General features: G+C 43.3%; 1 protein-coding gene across 16 annotated transcripts in view; it reads right to left on the bottom strand.

Moving 5' to 3' along the window:
- LOC108047614 (neurobeachin) overlaps positions 1–24558 on the bottom strand; it is a 191179-nt gene that overhangs the window by 2435 nt on the left and 164186 nt on the right. For 4 of the 16 annotated variants that reach the window (XM_044461041.1, XM_044461048.1, XM_044461042.1 and 1 more), the window contains 18 exons: positions 23888–24028; positions 23324–23463; positions 22907–23120; positions 22272–22304; positions 20099–20107; positions 17825–18077; positions 17349–17491; positions 17056–17246; positions 16750–16940; positions 13502–16281; positions 12765–13079; positions 12594–12701; positions 12070–12220; positions 10087–10995; positions 6776–6885; positions 6269–6436; positions 675–3555; positions 442–615 (listed from right to left, as the gene is read on the bottom strand). In XM_044461041.1, coding sequence (XP_044316976.1) covers positions 442–615; positions 675–3555; positions 6269–6436; positions 6776–6885; positions 10087–10995; positions 12070–12220; positions 12594–12701; positions 12765–13079; positions 13502–16281; positions 16750–16940; positions 17056–17246; positions 17349–17491; positions 17825–18077; positions 20099–20107; positions 22272–22304; positions 22907–23120; positions 23324–23463; positions 23888–24028 — 8911 coding nt within the window. The remainder of the gene's footprint in view (positions 1–441; positions 616–674; positions 3556–6268; positions 6437–6775; positions 6886–10086; positions 10996–12069; positions 12221–12593; positions 12702–12764; positions 13080–13501; positions 16282–16749; positions 16941–17055; positions 17247–17348; positions 17492–17824; positions 18078–20098; positions 20108–22271; positions 22305–22906; positions 23121–23323; positions 23464–23887; positions 24029–24558) is intronic. The other 12 variants (XM_044461053.1, XM_044461052.1, XM_044461054.1 and 9 more) reach the window with 9 other exon arrangements.

The following is a 24558-nucleotide window of genomic DNA, read 5'->3' as shown; positions in this document are numbered from 1 at the left end:
AAACAAACTGAGACCATTAAGCGATTAAAGCTGGATAACTACTTTCTCCACTACTATTTATTCACAATGAGATACGATAATATCTTTAAATAATATTCAATTAACTGCCTTGAGTATTATTTTAAATTTATTTATACTTAAATTAAGAACTAATTTAAAACTTCTCATCATTTAAATAGCTTTAAAGCCAGACAAAAGAAACATTGACATTGCATATATTTAAAACAAATTTTGTATTATTTTTTTGCTTCAATAACATTTTAACTAAATGAAAGTTGAAATATGACTGTTGTACTGATTTGCATATAAAATGAAGTTACTTTTTAATGCTAACAAAGTGTTTTATCTTGACCAAAGCAAAGGAAAAATCGTTGGAAACCGAAACAAAAATGTTTATCCTAATGGGGTTAAGGAATCCCAGATGTAGGCTGCCAAACTCACCCGTTTCGGTGGCGAAAACGCGGAAACTATTGTCCCAAAATCCGCAGGCGATCAGGAACCGGCTGTCCACCGTGGTGACGAAGCAGTTCGATCGGATCTTGAGCATCTGGCTGAAATTGTCGCCCAGATGGCGTCGGCTGACCGCATTGCTATTGTTATTGGTGCCATGGACAGCTGGAAAGGGGAGGATTAATTGGGGAATCGGTCATGTAGCATCGGCCAAAGAAACTTACCCAAAACCGGATCGATGGTGAGCGGTTGATTGGAGCCCGGCGATTGGGGCGACTCGGCGTAGCTGGGACTCTGGACGGAGGCCGTGTAGTTGCAGTTCCATCGATTCACGGCGAACTGGTGGCCCGCCGTTACGGTGACCACCGATGGCAACGAGAGCTGCGGATACGTGTTGGCCGAAATGTGAATGACCGGCGAGTTCTGGTAGAACTTGAGCATCTGGCACAGATCCTCCGGCATCGCACTGAACATCATCGGCGACAGATGCATGGCCGAGCTGCGCGGCGGATGTGGCTCCATCAGCAGTTGGCTGGGTGTTTGGCCAAAGTTCCGGATTTGATTCTCCACCGCTTCGCGCATTACGGGATCCAGGACACCATCCAGATCCACGCTGCCCTCGTACGTCAAGTAGTAGAACACATTGGTGGCCCTAATGGCCTCGGGGCCACGTTGCTTATAGCCAAAGATCAGATCGATCCACTGATGCAGTTGGCAGGACACGAATTCCGACTCCAAGGCCATGCGATTGATGCGCACAAACTCCTCGGGACTCTTGGCCCACGGCGGCAGTTCGATGTCATCCACCAGAGCGCCATCCTCGCGATGACCCAGCCGATAGCCCGACGAATTGTAGAACATCTCGGGCAGGAAATACCACTCGGGTATCAGCTCCTTCACATCCGACGTGTCCCGCTGGCAGTTCTTCCACGACAGCGACACCGAACTGAACAGCCTGTCCGGATAGTCGAACTTGCCGCCCTGCAGGGCCAGGAACATGGTGGTGAACGGTTCCACCCGCACCAGCCAGTTGAGGGTGAAGGCCGCCGTGGAGTAGTGGGTGCCGTAGTGGAAGGGCGGAATGGTGTCGCTGTCCCAGCTCTCGTAGCGCTCCTCGAAATAGGCCCTGCGCGACGGATTTAGGGCGCCAATCGGCTTCGACAGATCCCTGTAGTTGGAGGGCAGGCTCAGGTCCAAGTCCTTGGACTCGTAATTGGTCAGCACCCAGGGGAAGATGGGATACTGATTCAGGTCGTTGTACGTCCTGCCAGCGATCGTGTTGAGGAACATTAGATACTCAAAGTTGCTGATCTCGCGGCGCTGCCATTTCTGGGTCATGTTCGAATTGCGCATCAGTTGGCGGGGCGACATCATGGATGCGCGACGGGTCTGTGGTATCCCGTACTTAATGCCCACTCCCACGCGCGGCAGGGCCTTGATCACCTTCTTCACCGTATGCTGGTCGGGGAAGGCAAACAGTATGGACGTCCTGCTGGCCAGGAAGATCTCCAGGGCCACATTCTGCAGGAGATAGCGCCTCGAGAAGATGGCCCTCACCTCAGAGAAGTACCACTTGCCGTGCAAATGATCGCAGTACTTGAGCACCTCGCCGTCGATCTTTTGGAACTCCGGATGCTCCTCATCCACCTCGAAGAACATCTCCGTGCTGGTTATGGAGACGGTGCCGGGTGCCACCAGGCCGGGGGCTATCAATCTCGCCTTGGTGCTTATGTTCACGGGACCCGTGAGATCCAGATCCAACTCCCGATCCTCGATCAACAGCTCCGCATCGTCCAACAGCTCGCCATTGTGCTGACCCGAGGGATGTGACCGCGACACGGCAATCTGGGTGTGGAACTCGTCGCGTGTCTGCAGGATGGCATCCTCGGGTCCACCGTTCTCCAGAGCAGCCTTCAGCGTTGCCTGCGGATGCGAGGAGCCCCGCGGATTCTGCACCATCCGTTTGCGACGTCGGGCATCATCCTCCCAGGCATCCAGTTTCCAGTACGGACTCTTCTGCACCGCTCCCACGATGGCGCCGCCACCCGAACTGGCACTCGAATCGCCCCAGGCTCCATGGCGATTGCACATGATGTTCCTCACCTTCTCCAACAGGCGACTGGCAATCACATTGTCCCGGCGACGGGCAGCGGTTATCAAATGGTCGCACATCCGCTCCTCCTCCCGTCGCTCCAGAAGCGTTTGGGCGCACTGCGACTCAAAGTCGGCATGCTTGAGGACATCGTCCGCTCGCATCCGGTTCAGGATGAACTCCGCCTCGTTGGCCACCCGCACAATGTGATCCTTCATGGCATGCGAGAGCAGTCGCCCCTCGTTGATCAGCTCGATGAAGGCCAGTCCAGCGTGCTTCTGCAGGCTGTTCTGCCATTCCTGGGAGCAGAGCAGCATTACCAACTCCACCACCGAATGGGAGTTCTTGAAGGTCGTCAGACCCTTGCCCTCCATCAGCAGCTCCTGGCCGTGGGAGCCAACTAGGGTTTTGGACAAGAAGGGTGCGAAGTCCACCATGATTTCACGGAGCAAAGGACACACCGGTCCCAGTGCAATCTCCAGTTTCTGGGTGAGACTCGCCTCGCGAGAGGGTGTGGTCAGCGGCAGTTGGGCCACCAAGGCAGGAGCCTTCATGGGCAGCTCCTCGGGACGCGGACGCTGATTGGGCGGAACACCCTGACCCTGGCCGGGATTCACACCGGAACCGGCACCACCATAACCATCGGGTACACGCACCACCGAAATTTCAGAATCGGGCTTATCACCCCGCTCTGAATGGCCAAGTGATCCATGCTGTTGGCCAATAATCCCCGCCTGATGTTGCTGCTGCTGCTGTTGTTGTTGCTGGTTGTGATGCGATGGATCGTGTTTGTCCGATATAACATTACCACCATTATCCACCAGGCCCACAACCATTCCGGCACTGGCCGCCTGAACGGCTGCATCCTCGTTAAGATTCACATCCGTCCAGCTTTCGTCGTTCGAGTGGCTCGGCTTGTGGTCATCGATGAGGATCTCGCTGGAGGACTCCACCTCGGGCACCTCGTTCTCCGTGGAGTTCATGTTGAGCGAGCCCACATCCGAATCCACGCTCTGCGATTTAAGTGGGGTGGGGGGGTTTTTGTTTGGGAAAGAAATATGAAAATAAGTAGGCAATCAAAATATGCATGGATTTCGGTAGAAGAGCAATCAAGTGAGTTCCCACTTTCGGACGGGGGTTTATCTCTACAACACTCAGCAAAATATTATGCAAGTATGATAGTGAAATTTTAAAAATCATTAATGTCTCGGCATTATTTAAAGTGTGATTTGTTTTGGTGAAGTTTAAAATAAAAATTACATTTACGAATATTGAAAAACAATTTCTAAAATACGACGTATATTAGTGGTGAGAGCTAAGGTGATTTGATTTCTTCAAACTAATGTACATATATGTATATGTCCAATTGCATATCGTTTTAGGTGTTAAGGCATATTTATCATTAAATGTAAATCAAAAAATTAGCTTATTTATTTTCATGTTAAAAATAATTTTTTTTTTGTTTTAATTTGATTATTTTTCCAGTGCACTCTCTCTCACTCTTTCGCTTTTTGGTGTGCGTGGGCGTGCTGATGTATGCTGTGTTTGTGTGGGTTTTGATGTGTGCCTATCATTTGCACATTAATTATGCACATTGGACTATAAATCAAAATTCCCAAGCAGCGCTGACCCCCCTGCGTCCGTTTTGTCAACACATGCATTTGTCATCAACTCGAACCGGGATCACCCCCCCCCCCACCCCATCCCTCAATCCCCCAACCTGTTTCCCCTGTTTATTCAACAACTGTCACTCATCGGCGTCCATTGCGGCGACAGTTTGTCAAGTGATTTGCATAAAAGTAGTCCAGATTCCCTCGAACCCACAGATTTTGGGAGAGGACAACAGGACATTAGGCTAGCGAAATGGAACGCACCGAAATGGAACGGTGCGGAATGGTGTGGAATGAAACACGCATGGCATATGACAAATTTTGTTAAGCGTTTGACAAATGTCAGCTGTCAGACACCAACACGAATGTCGGCTATAGGCGTGTCCGTGTGTTCGAGTTGTCCGCTCAAGGGAGCGATGTCCTACATCAGGGGGTTCTAGGGGGTTTTTGAAGGGGTGGTTTAGGGGGGAGGGGGCTTAGAACTGCCAAAAACCCAAACCCTGGGACAGCTGTTGCGTGTGGCACCGGCTTGTCATCAACACGAAATCAATCGCCTTTGTTTGCCCTCGATTTCCGTGCGGTGTCCGTATCCCTGGTTGGGCACCCAGAAATTCCAATTTCTCTTAACCCAACCCCACTTTTGCCCACAAAACCCATGCCTCATTTCGGGGTCTCCAATCTTGTCAACTGTGATATATGCACGCATTCATTAAGGGGGGAAGGGGGAGGGAATGTACGTGAAAAGGGAGAGCTAAAGAGCGAAAGAGAGGTAGCATTGCACTTAGCACTCACCCGCTCACACACAAGCGACAGCTAATCACTAGTGTGTGTGTGGGGGGGAGGCATAAATAATGCGAGTGTAGTAGTTCATTAGGGTGTTTGGGGTGTGGGGTTTTCAGGGGTTTACCCCAAAAAAGCGATAAAAGCCAAGAAGTGCTCTATGTGAGAGTGAGACTAAGTGTAAGAGTGTGTGTTTTACAGCTATGTATCACTAATTGCACAAGACATACGCAGACATTAACATATACAAACACAAATGGGATAAATCACGAGCACGCACACACAGAAACACACACAAATATGTATACACAATGATGCATACTTTCAGGCGCCACAAGGTGGTTTTAGTAGCATTTTGGGTGTTTGGGTGTTTGGGTGGCTGGGTACGACTCATTAAGTGCTTTGATTTGTCGGAGAAGATTACAAAATGAAACATGGATCCAACTTAATTGCCAACTCATGGCCCAGAAATCAATGAAACACATTTAAATGTCAAGTCAAATCTTAAACAAATGTGGAAGCCAACAATCACAGCGATTGGATAATATTACTTAATACATCGTTACGTTAATTATTGGCTTTCGGCTTAAGTCATGAGTTTACTTTATTGAAATTGATATTCTTTTTATGATTCTTTATGGAAATAATACGTACTTAAAGCAAATGAACAATAGCTAAGTTTGAAGAATAGTTTTCTTCCATCCACATTTTTTAGGTTTTTAAATAAAGATATTGTGAAATTGAAGCAATTGGATTAATCGAGGTCACACGTTGGTTATATTTTAATTTCTTCTATAACACAATGTTTTGTCCACTTATTTATTGTTATTGTATAATATTAATTGGATTTGACCAACATTTTTGTACATAAAATTACAAATACAACACAAAAATGTGATAAGCTGCCTATTAAACGTTTAAAAAATAAATTTTAATGATGATTTTGCAATCGTTTCTAGAATATCAAATTCTGGCAACCAAATTACAGACAAATATATCAAGTATAAACAATGGCTACAGGCAACAAATGTGCGACAGCAATTAGAGCTCAACAAAAAAGCACACAAAATCAAAACGCAATGAGTGGCGAGAAATGAAAAATAAAACCGAAAAGTGAGTATACATTTTCAATATTCAGATATTTCGGGGGTTTTTTGAGTGCGTCAAATGTATTTGTAGCTGTACGTGTGTGGGTGGTTCAGTGTTGTTTTTTTTTTGTTTTTTTTTTATCACAGTGGTGCAGTGGGTGGGTTTTTATTTTTACTGACTGTCGAAAGCTGTTGTTGTTGCTGTTGCAGTTGCAATTATTATTGCAGATTTTTGGGATCTTTTTTACCTTTGGCAATTTTTGTGGCACCAACGGCTTGGGTGGTGACAATGGTTGTTGTTGAATTTTAATTGTTGTTGTAGTTGTTGGAGCATTTGCTGTTGTTGTTGTTGTAGTCTTAGTGTTGTTGTTGTTAATATGGGTTGTTGTTGTTGCTGTTGTTGTTGTCTGGTTGGCCTGTGACATTTTTCGTTGTGATTGATTTGCATACAAATAATTTAGTTTGGTTGCACATGCAAATGAAGTTTAGTTTTTTTGTTTTTGGCATTTAACTTATGATTTAAGTCTAATTGAGGATGCTCATACTCGCACACACAATGTTGCAACACTCTTACATGCAACGCTCTCTTACACACACACTTCTCAACAAAAAAAATGTAATTCTATGGCAATTCTCTAGTGATTTTAAATCACTTTAAAAATTAGGTTCCAACAAAAATGCTTACTTTGAGACACTAGTTTGTTGTAACTTTTAAACATAAATTAGCTTTATAGTAATTAGATATACCAACTCACCTTTATGGATGGGGGTCCACTGGAATGTGAATCATTATCCGCCAAGACGGATGGATTGTTCTCATCGACAACAATTATTTCATAGTCACTATCCTGAATTTGACGACCACCTGAAAAAGAAAACACAGAAAAAGATGCAAGAAAGAGAAACAAATATATTAATTTTTTTGTCTATTTAATATTTTAGTTTTAAATTTTTCAAATATGTTCTTTGCTTTTGCAGTTACAATTACAGTACTAGAGTAGAAATCTGTAGAATTTACTTTACGAAGCTGTAGAAGAACTTAAAAAGTAAAACCAAATAAGAAAACAAGAACACAAAATAAAAACCAACTTAAGCTCACACACACAAAGGTGTTTTAGAGGATTAAGCATGGGGTGCACAGAAAAACAATATGAACCATTTCTTAGATTTCTTTTCTTGGATATTTCAATCTAGAACCAATGGCAATGAAGTAAAATCTGTGTGAGAAATTTCATTTATTATTCCCACAATTTTTCTGTGTAGCTAAGAGCTCATAATTTGTAAGATTTTCCTGGACTTGGCTCCCTGGCTTTTATCTGCAAATTAACCTTGTTCAACTGTTGGCCATGTCCTGATCTGGCTTAATTGAAATTTATGATTGTCCCGCAGACACGTGCTCTCTGTCTCTGTCTACAAGCACTCGGTCCATCTCTTTCGCCGGCCCTGTTAAGTATGCTACACTTTTGTGCACTCGTTTTTCGCCCCCACCCCCTTATTTAATTTTCTGTTTTTTTTTTTTTTTTTTTGGTTTAATTTTGCAATTATTTTCATGCACTGCCACGCCCTTACTCGCCACTCACACACACAGATGCAGAGAGAGCTGGCCGCAAATTACTTTTGTACAGAAGTCGGAGCGTGTTATCGGCTCCAACAGTTGTACAAACTGTTTTCCCATTTTTCCATTTTTTTTCTGTGTTTTTCCCTTGTCCTTTCATAAATTATCCCAAAGTTTTTCCCAGTCTGTTATGTTTTATTTTTTTTTATTTTTTTGGTATTTTTCGGTGAGACTAATTTACATTTTTGTCGCTGCCATTAATTTCGTAATGGAAATGTTGTTGTTGCAGCACGCTGTGTTAAAAGGATCTATGGTCAGCGTCCTTTGATTATTGCTTTAACGTTCGGTTGGAAAATTTTATGCAAAAAACGAAAAAAAAATGGTTGTGTTTTCTAACTATGAGAATTAAATGAACTGTTTTAGCTTAAATACTGAAGGTTATTTTCGAGTTTTTATAAAAATAAGTATTTTAATGGTATGAATATTTACTTATTTAATATTTCAAAAGTTTCAATTGTTATATTATTAACTTATAATCAGTTCAAATAAGATTTCTTTCATTATAACTGGAAAAATAAGTTATTTAAGCTTTATCCTATTTTCCATCTGTTCACAGGGTATTTCTTTCATTCAGATTGAAATAAAAAGCAATTCGCTTTCAATTTTTTGGGCTTTCCCATTTTCTTTCCCTTGGACTTTTCCCTGACCATGTCCAATGGCCATTTTTACAATTTTTAAAATGCAGGCGTGCCGAATGCCGTTTTATGGCCTGTCTGCGAAATGTTTTATGCGCACTCACACTTGCCCCCGCACACACACACACACACACACACACATAAAAGAGAGAGAGAGAACCCTGTATGAATGGCAAATTGTATAATTTTCGTGTAATTCATTTTCATAAAATGTAAAATTAACGAATTATGTTTCATTGCCGGTGGGGAAGTTTGGGAGGTTTCGGGGGTGTGCTCAACATTTTCCAGCTTTCACTCTGCCTATGTGTGTGTGTATGCGTGTGGCCTGTAAGTGTATTGCAAATGAAGATAAATGAAATGGATTTTTGCTGACAGCACAAAAATGACAAGCAAAAGAGAAAGAGGGAGAAAGTCCTAGAGCCCCGAACGTGTCAAAAAATTTCTAGCTGTCACTGTGTGCATGTGCGAGTTTTACAAAGATAGATTGCAGTTTTTAAAAGCATATTTGGATACCGTTGTGCGGCCCAGAAATTTCGGGCTAGCCATTACACCAACTTTGCCATTTTCCCCACACATTAGAAGCCAGAAACCCAATTAAAAACCTTTTTTCGATTACTCAATTAAATGTTGGTATCTCCAATGCGAGACATAAAATCAAAATGAAAAGTTTCCTAACTAGAAAGGAGAGATGGTTGTCAAATTTCCGAATTACAAATAAAAATTGATGGTGCAATGTGCAGCAGAAAAATGAAAAAGAAATGGATAAATCATCAGAGAAAACTGCTGTGATCAAGCAGATTAAATGGGGTAATTATTTACTTGATGCGCTGAATGCGAGGCGATTAAGTAAATTCACAATAAAAAATATTTTTTATAGCTGGCGCCTAGCAAAGCTAATAACAAACTTTTTCAATTGTTTTATATATATTTTTCTTTAAATTTATATTTTAAATTGGAGCGAAGGTGTATATATTTGTTAAACCAATTAAAAACCAAACAATAGGAGGCCAAAAATGAAAATTCTCTTACTCCCTGAGGTATGAGTGTGTGTTTGTGTCCGATATATAATATACTTATATACAACCAACAACACAAACCCATACCAAAATCACACACAGTCACACATCCAACGAATAGGTAAAAAGTAGCAGAAAGAGTTGTCTTACAATATTTACATAATTCCATGTCTCAGTACGTTTCAGTGTGTTTTATGTAGGGGAAGGTTTTATATGTACACAAATCTATATATTGTTAAACGTAGAGAAGGTCAGCTATTTATACACACACATCTACGAATACGGAAAGTCAAGGAAATGAAAGGCAAGTGAAACGACAAAAAAAACAAAACCAAAATCGAAAACAAATTAAATCGTAACGAATCGCAAGGAAAGGCAAGAAAGTGAGCAAAATTCTAGCAGCTAAAAGAGAAGTAAAGCCATGTTCCACTGGTATATTGACACTTTCCATTGAAAAATCAAAAGGTAATACTAAAACATTTACATTTCCATTGCAAACATTGAAATTTGATTAGTTTTTATCGCTCTAAAAGATAATTGACTTTGTATAATGTAACTTTGAATTCATTTTCTTATTTATAGAAATTTGTTGATGTTTTATTTGGTTGATTGAAAAGCGCCTCTCAAATTCAGTTAATAAAGGTTATTTAAAATTGTTGATTTTTCAATGGAACATGGCTATTTAGCTAAGATTTACAGATATTTAGATACAGATTACAGTTTACAGATACATATAGATAGTTGGGCAGTAGTGCGAAGTTTTAACTCTATAAACTCTACGACAGTCGAACGAGCGATACCTGTTCCAGCGGATGCGTTGCGTCCATTGTAGCGATAATTATTATTTATAGCGCTCGTCTTGTAGGCCACGCCTCCATCCAAGCCCCCTGCCACGCCCCCAATGCCCACACCCACGCCCATGCCAACACCAACAGCATTTGCATTCACAGTTCCCGCGTTAGCAACACCTTGGGTTCCCGGCGACGACGATGACGTTGCTCCGCCATTCCTCAAATTTCGCATGTTGTTCATCAGACTGGAATTGTTGTTATTACCCGTTGCACCGGAGCCATGTCCATTCATCAGTCCCACTGCCTGATAGTCCGAAATGCCATTCTGCTGTGCCGTCGACTCGCCATTTCGCATATAACCATGCGGATGTGGATGAGGATGCTGATGGTATCCCGCTGCCGATCCATTTTCCGCGTAATGTTTACCATTCAGTTGCTGATGCTGCTGGTGTCCATTGATCAATCCATAGTGCGGCTGATGTGGATGGTAATGTTGCTGCTGTTGCTGCTGCTGCTGTTGCTGTTGCTTGTGCAACTGGCGATGCGATTGCTGCTGACTCTGGGATGCCAAGCTGGAGAGCGAGGAACTCGAGGCTGGCTGGGATGTGGCCGTGGAGCTGGCCGAAGAACTGGTGGAATGTGTGGCCAAAGGAGTGGGTGAATGTTGTTGTTGGGTGGCAGCAACTTGCTGATGTTGCTGCTGTTGCTGGTAGTAAGCAGCAGTCATGTGATGATGGCTATGATTATGGGCAACCTGCTGCTGCTGCTGCTGGTAGTAGTGCTGCTGTTGCTGTTGCTGTTGCTGCTGCTGCTGCTGGTGTTGCATGTTGCTGTTGTGGTTCTGGTGCGATTCGGGCAGGAATTGCGGGTAAACATGATGCGACCATTGGGGAAACAAAGGACGCGCACTGGCGGCTTCTAGAGTTTTTAATGGTTTTTTTGTTTTATCATATTTACACACATATTTAAGGGCGGGTTGTGGCAAAGGCGAGGTATTCGTTGTTTTTCCGTTTTAATGAATTTTGTTTTGTTTTTTTCGTTTTGTTTTAGTTTATGTTATTTTTTGTACAATAAATCCGAAAAAGCAGCGTGAAATGAAATCATCGGTAAACGGAACAAAGAAAAGGAAACATAAAACCGAATAGTATCTCCAAAAATGGACAGACATGAGATATTTTTGTGTTCTTAATAGCTAGTGATTATATAAATATATGCATATATATATATAGATATATATATATAGTAATAAAAAGGGCGGGAGTGGGCTGGTGGGTGGGGGTTTTTTGGGTGGTGTATGGAGTAATGATGTGGGAGAGGTGATTTATTTTTCAAAAGGGAGCACACACACGCACATGGGAGGAGTTCTAGAGGGGACTTAAGGTGGATCCAGTGGTTAAAGTGCGGTGGTTTGTGGGGTTGTTGGTCAAGGGCTTTAAGGTGGATCGAAAAATTCTCATCAAGTGGCAACTACCATTTAAAAAACTCTTTTTTCAGCTTTTCAAAAAACAGAACACAAAACCAAAAGCGGAAATAAGCCGAAACCGAGATGATAAATGGAACAAATTGATAAAACAACAATAAAATCAATTAAATATACATATATAGGAAATATATATAGTTAATATAAAACAAATCCAGTTAGACTAGCGGCCGAATTGAAAACAGAGCCAAAAGGATTTAAACCATAAACGAGCGTGAAGTTTTTGGTGCAGCAAGAAAAGGGAAATCAAATCGAAAACGAAACGAAAACGGAAAACGAAACGCAACCGAGGAACACAAGTGGAACAAACCGAAACGGAACACGAAATGAGAATGAAACGGAAAGACTGCCGCCGGCAGAAGTTCGTGTTCCCCCTTCCAGAATAGATCATCTCTAGTAATGGGTATAATATAATATTATCTATGGCATTTCCGGGGACCGATTCCGACCAGAGTCGGCCAGTTTCGGGGGTATAAATCGGAGGGTCCATGGGATAATTGGGTGCCACTTACCGCCGCCCGCCGTGCGCTGCAGCACTGGCGATTGACGCTGGATCTGCGGCTCTGCCGGCGGCTCCAGGATATCACGGTACTTGGACACCATCAGCACCGATATGAAGTAGACGATCGCCAGCGACAGGAATTGCGCCTGCTTGGTCTCCTCCTGGAATGGTAGAAACAAAAAGCAATATTAGGATTGGAACAAAAAACATCTTAAGGATTGGCTTGTTTAATACTCCTTCCGTTTTAAAAATTATAAAATATAAATTAAAAATTTTAATTATGGTAAATATTAAATTAAATATATATTCTATCAAAAATCGCTATCATAAAAGTTAACAATTTTAAAATTTGGATGTCAACAATTTCTTTTAAATTTTAACTATAAAGAACTTCATTTTTAAATTTTGAAAATTGATATACATTGCAATAATATAATATTGCAATTAGAAAAATTAAACTTCAAAATTAAAAAAATCTTCAAACTACGCTTTAATAGTTAAAAATGAGTCCGAACAATTAAATTATACACTCACCACATCGCGATAGATGACGGCGCGCAGGCGATTGACGTCCATGTCCTGGAGCAGCTTCTCCGGGTCCTTGACGGGCGATAATTGACCGGTGATTGACTCGACAATGTTCTGTTCAAAAAGGGGCTTTAGAGGAGGAGCCGAGGATGGCTGTTGTGGGCGGGGATTCCTTACCTTGGGCGATGCCTGTGCGCCGCGGATGAGGGCCTGCAGGTGCGCCGCTCCCGGGACATCTCTGGCCAGAGCACCCACATTGTAGCGCGTGCGCTCCTTGCACTCCAGGCAATTCCGCACCGCACAGGTGCACACCAATCGCAGGCACTGGCGCAGGATGCCACCACTGGACATGTTCTTCTCCGCCTCCAGCTCACCGAAGTTCAGGGAGGTGGCGAAGATCAGGACATCGGCCATGTTGACCAGACGCTGCAGGAAGGACACGGCCACCTCCAAGGGCATGCCCTGCGTGGGCTCCAACACATCCAGTTCGGACTGTGGAGGAAAGCAAGGCTCAGTGTTTCCGCATGGAATTACAATTATACTTAATTTCCCACCCACTTATTTGCTTATTTATATGTTTTTGATTAAAGAGTGCATACTTCTACAGTATATATTTATACCATAAAGTATAGAGCATATCTGTAAGAAGTTTGTTATTAAATACTCTAATAATTTGAAATTAAAAACTTCCGATTGGCTGTTAAAAAGTGACCTAGAAACAATGAACCGATATCTAAGAGACCTATATTTACAAGTTTGCGAATTAATTTCCTATGAATATGATGTTTAACCTTATCTTTTTGAACTATTTTCATGTTGGGTGTAATATTATATGGGGGAATCGAATAAGAGCTTAAGATGCTCATAAAGTCGAGTAATTTTAATGACCCCATTTTCAAGGACTATGTACTCACATTGGGCGACGTGGCACTGGCTAATAAAGGCAGTAATCCTCCACAGGCGATGATCAGGTTATCGGCCAGCTGCGAGATCAGGTGCACCGTGTTCACCACAAAGATGGCATTCTCGCTGGAGTTGACAAAGTCGAGGACGCTCTTGGTGGAGTGACTGCGCCACACCTGGATGTCCGTCTCCAGCGAGAAGAGCACATCGCTGAGGAGTCGCTGATGGATGTAGGACCACTTGAATTCCGGGATGCGGAAGGGTGGACGCGTCGGTCCGGGACTGAACATGGGTCGCGTGGATCCCGATTTGGAGCGCTGTTGCGGCTGCTGTTGCTTGGGTTCCGGATTGCCGGGGCCATAATGATTGGCCTCCATTTGGCTGGCACTCTCGGCTCCCGATGCCGCCTGCTGACTGGAGTACTCCTCGTCTTCGATGGCGATTCCGCTCGATGTTTGGATCTGGACATCTTCCTCCTGGATCACCTGTTGCACCTCCTCAACCATTAGATTGGCGCCCGCCTCGTTCTTGGGCGTAGTCTGGGTGGTGGAGTCCACTTCAGTGGGCTTTACACGCACTGGTGTCACAGATGTCTCCTTGGCCAGGATCTGTGGAGATTGCTCCTCGGGGGCGGGCGAGGTCTGGGTGGTTTGCTCGGCGGCCACGGCCTTGACTGTTTCATCGACCAGAGTGTCTAGGACTTGGTTGACGATGGTCACCACATGATCATCGGTTTTTTGGGCCAGCTCTTCGGGGATTTCCAGGGAGTTGGGAACATCAGGTTCCTTGATTTTTGATTCCTGAAGTTCTTGGGACTTGGAATCTTTAGGTTCCTCTACAGGCACCTTGCTCTCCCGATCCTCAGTTGCAGCTGGCTTTTCCTCCAGCTGCAACAGATCGTCTTCCTCTGGCTTTCCTTTTTCCTGTTCCTGGGATTTCACTTCCCTTTCCGGTTCCTCCGAAGTACCCTCCTCCTGAACCGAAACGAGGGCGGCTTCCACCACTTCCTGGACAATTTCCTCGGCGGCAGCGGCCAAACTCTCTGGAGTTTCCACTTCTTCGGGCTCTGATTTCGATTGCTCATCTTTGGGTAGCTCATTGTTGTTGGTCTCCGTTTTGGTTTCGCTGGCCGTTTCCGCTTCTGTGGCATCGATCACCTTGTCGATGAGTTGCTCGACTATGCCTCGAACGGCCAAAGCCACTGGGTCCTCTGCTCCCGTTTCCGTTTCCGGTACTGCTTCCGCTTTCGTCACTTTCACTTCCGGCTTGGATTCGGTGTCCGAGAGCTGGAGAAGATCGGCTTCTGGCGTCTCCACAACAATGGGCTCGGGACTCGCACTGATCTCGGCCAGCTTCTCGTTGTTGTTCAGCTTGTTGGCTGCATCTTCAGTCTTTTGATTGGTTGCTACTACGGGGCTGGGGATTAATGGGCTTGGCTTGGCCGCTTCCGGGGATTCCACTTCTGTCGCGCCCGTTTTTGTTTTTGTTTCGGTTTTCGTTTCTGATTCTCTCTCTGCTTCTGCTTCTGTTGCTGTTTCCTCCTTGGGCGCCACGATCTCGTTGGCATTGACCTCCGTTTCGACTTCCGTTTCCGTCGTCGCCGTCGTTGTGGGCGTGGGACTCGGACTATTGTTATTGTTATTATTATTGTTGTTGAGCAGATTCTTGCTGTTCAGCAGGCTAACATTCACATCCTGCCCGACCTGCTGCTCCTTGTTATCCTTCTCCTTGTCCGCTTGCGATTTCTTCTCGTTGTTGAGCACACCCTGAACGACCTCGTTGACGGCCAGTTCGATCTCCTCGTCCTTGAGGACGGAGGATGCCTCCTGCAGGACATCGTCGACGGCCATTTTGCAATCGTTGAGCGCCGCTTCGGAGGCCTGCAGAACCCGCGCCACATGCTGCTCCGCATTGAGGGCATCCTTGGCGGTGGCCAATTCGAGTTCCTCCACATCCATATCATCGCCCAGTTCCAGGGTTTCCCGGAGTGCTCCCAAGGGAGATGGCTCCGACTGCTTCTCCACCAGGTCCTCCACATGCTCCTCGGCCGGATCCTCCTCTTTCACCTCCTCCAGGTTGCCATTGCAGGTGGCATCCGTTTTGATCTGCTCGTTGTACACATCGGAAATGTTGGCTATCACGGACTTGGGTTCGGCTTCCTCGATGATCGGACCCTCTTGGATCTCAACCTCCTCCAGTTCCAGTTCCTCCACTTCCTCCTCGACCACTGGCGGCACATCCTCTAGGGAGGCAATGGAAACGGCGGCCTTGACTGCCGCGGCTGCTTGGTTTGGAGCCACTGCAGCAGCAGCTCCGCCATTCTGCTGCTGATGCAGCTCCTCCCGCTCCCAGCCACTGATCGTGCTGATGGGTCTGGCCTGGCGCAGGGCAGGATCGGTGATGTTATCCGTTCGCTGGCGTTCGTAGTGCTCGTACATTTGGGCGAACTGCAGCTTGAACTCCTCGTACGAAACTTTCGAGTGGACAATGGCGAGGGTGTCTACCCAAACCCTCCAGCCGCCATACTCATGCTTGATGGCATGGTGCAGCAGCATTCGGAACAGGGAGTACACCATGTCGCTGATCTTCTGCTCCTCGCTGCTCTTCGGATGGATGTAGGCCATCGCAATCAGCCACTCCTGCCACACGGACATCTGGAGCACGGTGCGCCGATTCTCCCGGTTGCTGTTGCACAGCAGGGTCATGTCCTGCAGGAACAGCTTCTTCACGTCGATCAGGGACTCCGTCTGCTTGGACTGCCGGATCAGGGTGGCCACCACCTTGAGGATCACTAGACGGGCACAAATAAATCCACACAATTATTAAATAATATTAAAACTAAAAACAAAGAATTCTTCTTCAAAAAAAAAAAAAAGTGTTCAACATAATAAAGTCATTTTTTGGTCTGATGATTAAAAGTTATTGATTACTTTTATAGATGAAACAAAATTAAAATATTATACATGATTTCTCCTAGTTTATAGGCAACACAACATTGTTTCTTTAAATTATGTCAAACTGTTAAGAACGTTAAAAATGTAAACTAAAATATAATCTTTTTCTTAATAAGCAATGCAAATCATTATTTTCTGAGATATACAATATATATAATATATGGGTGTATATAAATTACTATCTTGAAAATGTATTAAGATATACTGAGCTATTTTTCATTGAGAATATATAGTAAAGTTAAAATTGTTTTAATTCTCAGGTGAGGAATAAAGAATGTGGATAAAATCTGCAATGTTTCACTTACTTGGATTCTCCAGGCGGTAGTGACTCTCCGGTTCCGGGTGCCTTGTGTAAAGGATCTGCTGCGAAATGTGTTCCGTCATGATCTCGTAGAGGACATTGTAAGTGGGCAGGGAGAGTGACTCCTCGTAGAGGAGCAATCGCTCCGCCAGCAGAGTGTACAGATTGTGTGGTGACATCACATCGTATTTGCGTCTATTTTTGAGGAAAATAGAGGAAAAAAAAGAAAGTTTGGGCTATAGTACTGCTCGTCGAAAACAAAAGCCTCCCTTATAAAGGTTTACCCACTCCCAGTATTCACTGTACTTACTTGTGGGTGCTGCGCGAGAGGAAAAAGCCCAGCAATTTGAGGGCTTGCAGACGGATCAACTGACTTTCGGCCGCCAGCAACTTGAAGATGCTGCGCACTCCGTGCTTCACATCGAAGGCAGGTACCATGGAGCTGGGATGCTCCGACATCAGCGAGATGAGCATCTGCAGCACGTCGTGCAGGTTCTCGTCCTGAAAGTCGACCAAGGAATAGGAACAAAATAATTCCAATTAATAAATTCAAATCATTAATGGGCAGAGCAGGGCAGCGAGTCACTGGCCAGGATCACCCACCTCGTGCATGGTGGTCAGATAGTTGAGTATGCTCTGCAGCTCATCCTCCTTCACGCCATTGCCGATCATGATGAGCTGCTTGAGGAACAGCAGGATGTAGGCCCGGATGGCCAGGATGTCCTTCTGAGCCGGACGAGGTCCATCTGTTGAAAAAGAGGCAAAGAAGAGGTCATTATAGAAGCATTTAAGATACTATTACATTTTCTTGAAATTCTTTATTAAACTTTTTTTTAAGGATTGGAGACTTAGTTTCTAAAAATCAACATTTACAATTTTGGGAACCTCTTAATTTTTAAATTACTTATAGTCTTGATGATTTAATTTAGAAAGTATGAGTTTGAAATCTCTGGTTTTATGACCAATAAAATGGGTCTACAAAAAATGATCTAGGAATATTTCTGTAGTTTTTTTTTAACCATAATTGGTATACAAAAATAATATATTTTTCTTGGCTCTATTTCACTTGAGCAACTCACCCAGTCCCTTGGGGATGATGCCGCTCTTGGCCCGCGGATTGACCACCCAGTAGTAGTACTTGAGGGTGTGCACCGTCTGGAGGACCGTGCTGACCCTCCGCACATTGCTGTAGATCTGCGTATCCGAGAGGAACTCGGTGGCCAAGTAGGAGTAGAGTCGCGCCTGGACATTCGCGGGTGTGTATATCCACAGGGCTGGATTGAAGAGGACGTGGTCCAGCAGCTGCCACGTGAGAAACGAGAAACAGAACAACTGCGGCGAATTAGTCAAGTAACTTATGCTGTCCTCTCACATTTCGAATGGGTGACATTGTCTCGTGGACAAAAAGTGTGGTGGGGTTAGCTCGGAAAGGAAGAGTGTGTGTGTATAGATATAGATTTATAGATTTTAAGATTCATAGATAGGAAGAATATATAGTTAGGGATAGGCAAAAAGGTTTAAGTGTGTGGATATTTCAAAAAGGAATAGAGAGTGCAGGTTTTAAAATTATGAGATTGATTTCGGTATACATACGGTTAAACATGAGTTTCGGTTTTTATTATTTTATTGTTGTCAAAGTTGTTGTTGTAGTTGATGTTGATATTTTTGGGTAGTAGTAGTAGTACATATTTTGGGGTAAAACAGGTAACACATGCAGCAAACAGCATAACGGCATTCAACGAACATAAAATCAAATTCCAACGGAATGGAACGAAACGAAATGAAACGAAACAAACAATTGCATTCCGGTATTCATGAGGTTAGCATCAAAAGTTAGGGGTAAACACTTAACTAAACTAAACTAAATTAAACTAAAACTAGGCTAGGCTAGGCTAATTAAGGTAAGGTTAAGTTAAGACTAAGAATAAGAATAAGTAAGGGCTAAAATTGTTTGAGTAATTAACACATAGGTTTTTTGAATATAAATTGTGATGACGAAATGACTTAATGACTTTATTTATGTTATACTGACCGAAACCAACTGGTTAGCCTAACTGTCCCAAATGATATAAAAACAAACTCAAATCAAGAAATTGATTAACTGCATCCCATTTTTAATATCGAAAAATCAAGTAACAATTTGGAAAACTATCAAACAAAAATATAAAATTGAAAAATATTGTCCTAGTGCAACCTGCAATATAAACTTCAGCAGTATGTTCTTAATTGAATCTTGCAGTTGGCTTAACACCAGACCAGTAAAATATCGCCCGAAGAGTAACTTAATTAATGGCATTAAAGTGTGCAAAATATCTGAGCGTAATCCAGTTAAGGACAACTTCTGGCGAGTGGGAATCGCAATCGGCTTTAATTTCATTAATCTGCCTTTGGCCGGGCCCAAACAAAACTTGTTAAGCCATCGCTTCAACTTGTTGGATTGTCAAAACCAGTGTTCGCCAATGTTGTTGCCATGGCTCTCTGGCAACAATGCAACAAGGTTTTCACACCCCTCAAAACCCCTGGGAAACCCAACCCCTCTCTTACAAAACCCAACCCAACCCACTCGACTGCCGTAGAAGTTTCCCAATTAAAAAGCTGTGCACCGAATGTAATAAAAAAAAAAAAACACGCAACCAGCACCCCCAAAGGTGCCACGAAAAATATTTGCAGCTTTTCAACTCTTCGTTCTTTTTTTTACTTTTTTATTTTTGCCAGAAATTTATTCATTTTGCGAAGGACAAGGGAATCTCGGATTGTGGAATGGTATATATATATACATAGAGAGAGAGAGGGGATCGGCGATATGCGAGGCGAGCAATTAGGAAGGTGCGATTCGGTGCTGTGAACACAACTTTCGCTTCAATTATCCAAATGACACATTGAACAAATTGAGTGAGGAACGGAGTATGTAGGAAGGAGTGTGGTAAGGGAACAGGAAAAACCAAAGCAAAAGTAAAATCTGGGTTTGACGTTGGGGTTTTCAAGGGGTCTTTGGGGTTTCCCCCGGAGTTAATAAGATTATGCGGTTTATCGTTGCGGTTCTGCGGTTCGACAAAGCGAAACGGAACAAAATGGAATGAAGAACTGAAATGAGTTGGTGGCTATAAAATATATATGTACAAATCGGTACAAATCGATGAATGGGCGGAGATGATGATGAGATGGGAGTTTACTTTTATGTACAAATGATGATTAACAAATTACGCTAAACACAGACACAAAATGAAACGTAACGAAACGGTATGAACAGTGGAACGGAAACGGAAACATATATATGTTACACAAATTATATATAGTATTCGGAATATATGTAAAGTACAGAGAGTACAGAGAATTCGAGAATTGAGCTTCACCTGGTAGAACTGTTGTTGTTCATGTTGATTTTTATGTTGTTTATAATTCGTTTGTTGTTGTTGTATTTAATTGTGTGGGTGTGTGTTTTTTTTGAGTGTTGATGAGGCGCATTTGAATTGAGTTATCGATAAACGATCACAATAGCAAGAAGCGGGGAACGATTGAAATGGAAAAGCGATCATGAGTGTGGAACGTGTGGGAACGGTGGGCGTGGCAGGAAACACAGAGAGAGAGAAGAGGGCAGGGGAGAGAGAAATAGAGAGCGAGAGTGAAAGAGAGAGCAGACAAAAGTAGAAGAAGACAGTTAAGTTGTAGTTAATATTTCTTCTTTTTGGCATTTCATTTGTCTTGCTGATTTCTGGCTAGGGAAAGTATTAATTTTGATTAATTTCATTTATGTTTTTCGAGCTGATCAAGCGAATCGAAGCGGTGCCCAGGCAGGTGCAAAGTGCAAGCGAAACGAAACGGTATAAAACGCAAATGGATCAAATGGCGGCAACTGATCGCAATCGAAACGCAAGAATGGAACAATTTGCTATCGGCCAATCGGTAAGCTTCCTCGAAGCACAGCACATGCAGAGTGCGCGATAAATGCATGCAACAGTGTGACAAAAAAATCGTTAAGGAAAGACCAAACTGGTTGAAAAAATAAACGAATTGTAATAAAAACAAGAAAGAAAAGCTAACTTCGGGCGGAGCCGAAGTTGATATACCCTTGCAGAATATTCTGTAAATTATATTCTCCAAAACTATTCATATGATGCATTCTTAATACTCATAAAAAATCCCAACTTCCTAACTTTAAAAACACCAAAGTTATGGCATTTTCAATCGTTCAGTTATATGGCAGCTATAGGATATAGACGGCCGATCCTTATGAAATTTGATAGGTGGGATTGATTGGCCAAATATAACCCCCTTGGAAAATCACAACTTAACAAACACTAACTTAACAAACACCAAAGTTATGGCATTTCCGATCAATCAGTTATATGGCGGCTATAGGATATAGTCGGCCGATCCTTATGAAATTTGGTAGGTCGGATTGATTGGCCAAATATAACACCCATAGGAAATTCCAGCTTCCTAACTTTACAAACACCAAAGTTATGGCATTTCCGATCAATCAGTTATATGGCAGCTATAGGATATAGTCGGCCGATCCTTATGAAATTTGGTAGGTCGGACTGATTAGCCAAATATAAAAGCCATAGAAAATTCCAGCTTCCTAACTTTACAAACACCAAAATTATGGCATTTCCGATCAATCAGTTATATGGCAGCTATAGGATATAGTCGGCCGATCCCGGCCGTTCTGACATATATACTGCGTGCAAAGGAAAGAAGGGTGTGTGCAAAGTTTGAACTCGATAGCTTTAAAACTGAGAGACTAGTTTGCGTAGAAACAGACAGACGGACAGACGGACAGACGGACAGACGGACATGGCTATATCAACTCAGGAGGTGATCCTGATCAAGAATATATATACTTTATAGGGTCGGAGATGTCTCCTTCACTGCGTTGCACACTTTTGACCAAAATTATAATACCCTCTGCAAGGGTATAAATATTACCACTCAATTAAAGTCTTCAATTAGTATGTAATTGACCAACAACTGTTGATCAAAAATGAATAATAATAAATGAATTTAATAAAATAAGAATTAAAACCAATACTAAATTCAAAAAACTGTACGGAAATAAAGATTATAAGACTTTTTGATAAATATAACATTTACACATTAAGAAAAAGCAATTTGCCAACAAAATTATTATTGAAATAAATAGGGGTACTTTCTTAAGTGATAAAAAATCAAATCATGAGTCAATCGTTTTTTTCCATATTCCGTTCAGCTTAAATAATAGAACAAAGTCTCTGCTCTACCTTTGAACTAAGCGGGTTATAGAATTCAATGGGCAACCAATGGGATTTCGAGGAGGAATACAATTCCTCCCGGTCGCACAGGCTGGCAAATGGCATAAAACAAACATAAATAGGCCGGAGATAGATTTATATGTATATATATATATATCGGGTGGGGGGTTGACGTTGGTTGCTTGTGAGTATATGCGAGTAGTACGAGTACGAGTCGAGTATATTTGCTTAAGAGATTCTCAAATGCAGTTACTTATAACGAGAAATGTGAGCAGTTGTTTACGGTTGTGTTTACTTTTTTGAAAGGATTACGCAGGCCTGTGTTCAACTGTGCGCCATCATCATCATAACCATCATCATCATCATCAAATCATCATCAAAAAAAGGCAAAACACAGTGAGTGCGATAGATAGAGTTGAATGTATTTATATTTATGTGTGTAGAGAGAGAGAGATAGAGACAGAGAAAGCAACAAACGAGACGAATTCGCATATCATTTTTGGGATTTTCTTTTTTTTTCGGAGAGATGGGTTAACATGCCACCCGAAAAACAATCGATGGGTTGGGTTTTCATTTTTGGTTTGGTTTTTTTTTGTCGGGTGTAAACAAACAACAAGAACGCGTAAAAAAATTGTAAATCAAATTCACAAGGAGATCCTTTGCTGAGGGGCGGGCTTTTCGCATGCTTAACCACCCCCCAAAAAAAATAACTGGCACTTAGTTCGAACTTAGTTATTGTAATATTTATAGTATATAATACATAGACATTTTACATTCATCACAAAAAACACGGCATGCCATTGACATTGCGCATACGCAGCGTGGTCTCTGCAATACATCCGATCGTCCCTCCTTATAAACTCGTATACAGTATGTATATATAATAAATAGGCTAATTGGCAGGCAGGTGTAATTTCGCCGCCGACTTACCTGCTTCAGTAGCAGATCGCTATTGGCCGACAGGCAGGTGACCAGATATTTGGTGAGGTTCAGGAAGGATCCCAGGACCTCGAGGGTCAGGTGTTCGCGGGAGGAGCGCTGCAGCATGAACGAGATGACCAGGAAGCCCCGGTTCTGGATCATGTGCTGTTGCACTGTCTGCGATGTCTCCACCAGTTCACAGATGAAGCCCAGCAGCTTGGAGCTGTGAGAAAGGATGGTGAACAAAATACACGGCATTATTGATAATCATTGATACTAGCGATTGGTTGCCATTCCAGGCACTTGGAGTTTATTTTACTGTTGAACAAAAGCCCTGAAAAAAGTCTTTTAAGAGTTTTCTGGATATTATCCCCTGCATCCAGCATGTCCCCATATACACCCCCGATCCTGGCCATTTCAACTCACCACAGCGTGGGATCCCGCTTGATGTCGCCCAGACCCTCGTGGGCCATGTCCAGCTGCGAGAAGAGCGGGAACAGCACCTGGATGCCGCCAATCGAGTTGAGGGTGCAGTGTATCGAGTGCGTGACCACGGCCTTTACATCCTGCAAAAGCAAATTTCAATTTAATCAGAGGTCTATTAATCGCCTAAGCTGTCATCAGCCCCGTATTTTGCACGGGACACGTTTTGCCATGCTCCTTTGTACTCCTGCTCCTGCTCCCGCTCCTGCTTCTTATGATTTGTGTGTTGTTTGCCCAAGAAATTACTACAAAATTTATTGAATAATTTTGCAGGAGTCGCTACGCCGTGCTTTCCGGTCTCGGGGCACTTGGAGCACGGAGCACGGAGCTCGGAACTTGGACTTTGGACCTCGGACCTTTTGGCTAATAAGAAATGCCAAGGCATGCGCCGGTGTCGTAAAATTTCTGCATGAAATTTATGTTCCCTGGGAGGCAGTGAACACTACCTACCACTACCTCCCCCCACCCGGCCCTTCCACCTTTTCTTTTCACCTGTCATTTACTCACCTGCAGCATCAGCGCATGCGGCGTGTGCACGAAATATGAAACATTTCCCTTGGGCGACGACTGCAGACACAATTGACCATCGGTGGCCACCGGATTGTACATGAACACGATGGCATTCGATAGCTTGCCATCGTACAGCACCTGTGGGCAATAACAAGAACGAACAAGACGCTTGAGTCAGGTGGGCGAGTGGTCATGTGGAATAGGATAGAGGATGGAGGAATCGGGGGAATAGCCCCGATAGCAGGAGCATATATATGTGGCAGGGATTAGGCCCGGCTTTCGGCGAGTCATCGAGTGGCATCGAGCTGGGCACTAAGGAAGGACCCCATGGACTCCATGGACCCCACAATTGGTCCTCAGTCAGGTTATTGCAATTAACTTAGGCTTTGTCTTTAGCTTTGCTTTTGGCTTTGGCTTTAAGCTGACACACAACAAACAACAAAAGAAAATAACACACAGTAACACACACACACACACAAGTAAAAGCACGTTTACTAGAGACCAAGGAAAAACCAAGTTCGATAATCCGAAGCTTTAAATACCCAGCAGAGTTTTAAAGTCTTAAACCGTTATTACAAAATTCAAAATGACTTCGTAGTATTTTAAGTTGACTATAACTAAAGGACAAACAAATTGATTAAACATAAATATAGAAAGTTTCTGCCTAA

Source organism: Drosophila rhopaloa, unplaced genomic scaffold (assembly GCF_018152115.1).
Source record: "Drosophila rhopaloa isolate 14029-0021.01 unplaced genomic scaffold, ASM1815211v1 contig_3, whole genome shotgun sequence".
Lineage (NCBI taxonomy): Eukaryota > Metazoa > Arthropoda > Insecta > Diptera > Drosophilidae > Drosophila > Drosophila rhopaloa.
The sequence above is the reverse complement of the archived record's forward strand: the minus strand, read 5'-3'. Positions and strand labels throughout refer to the sequence as shown.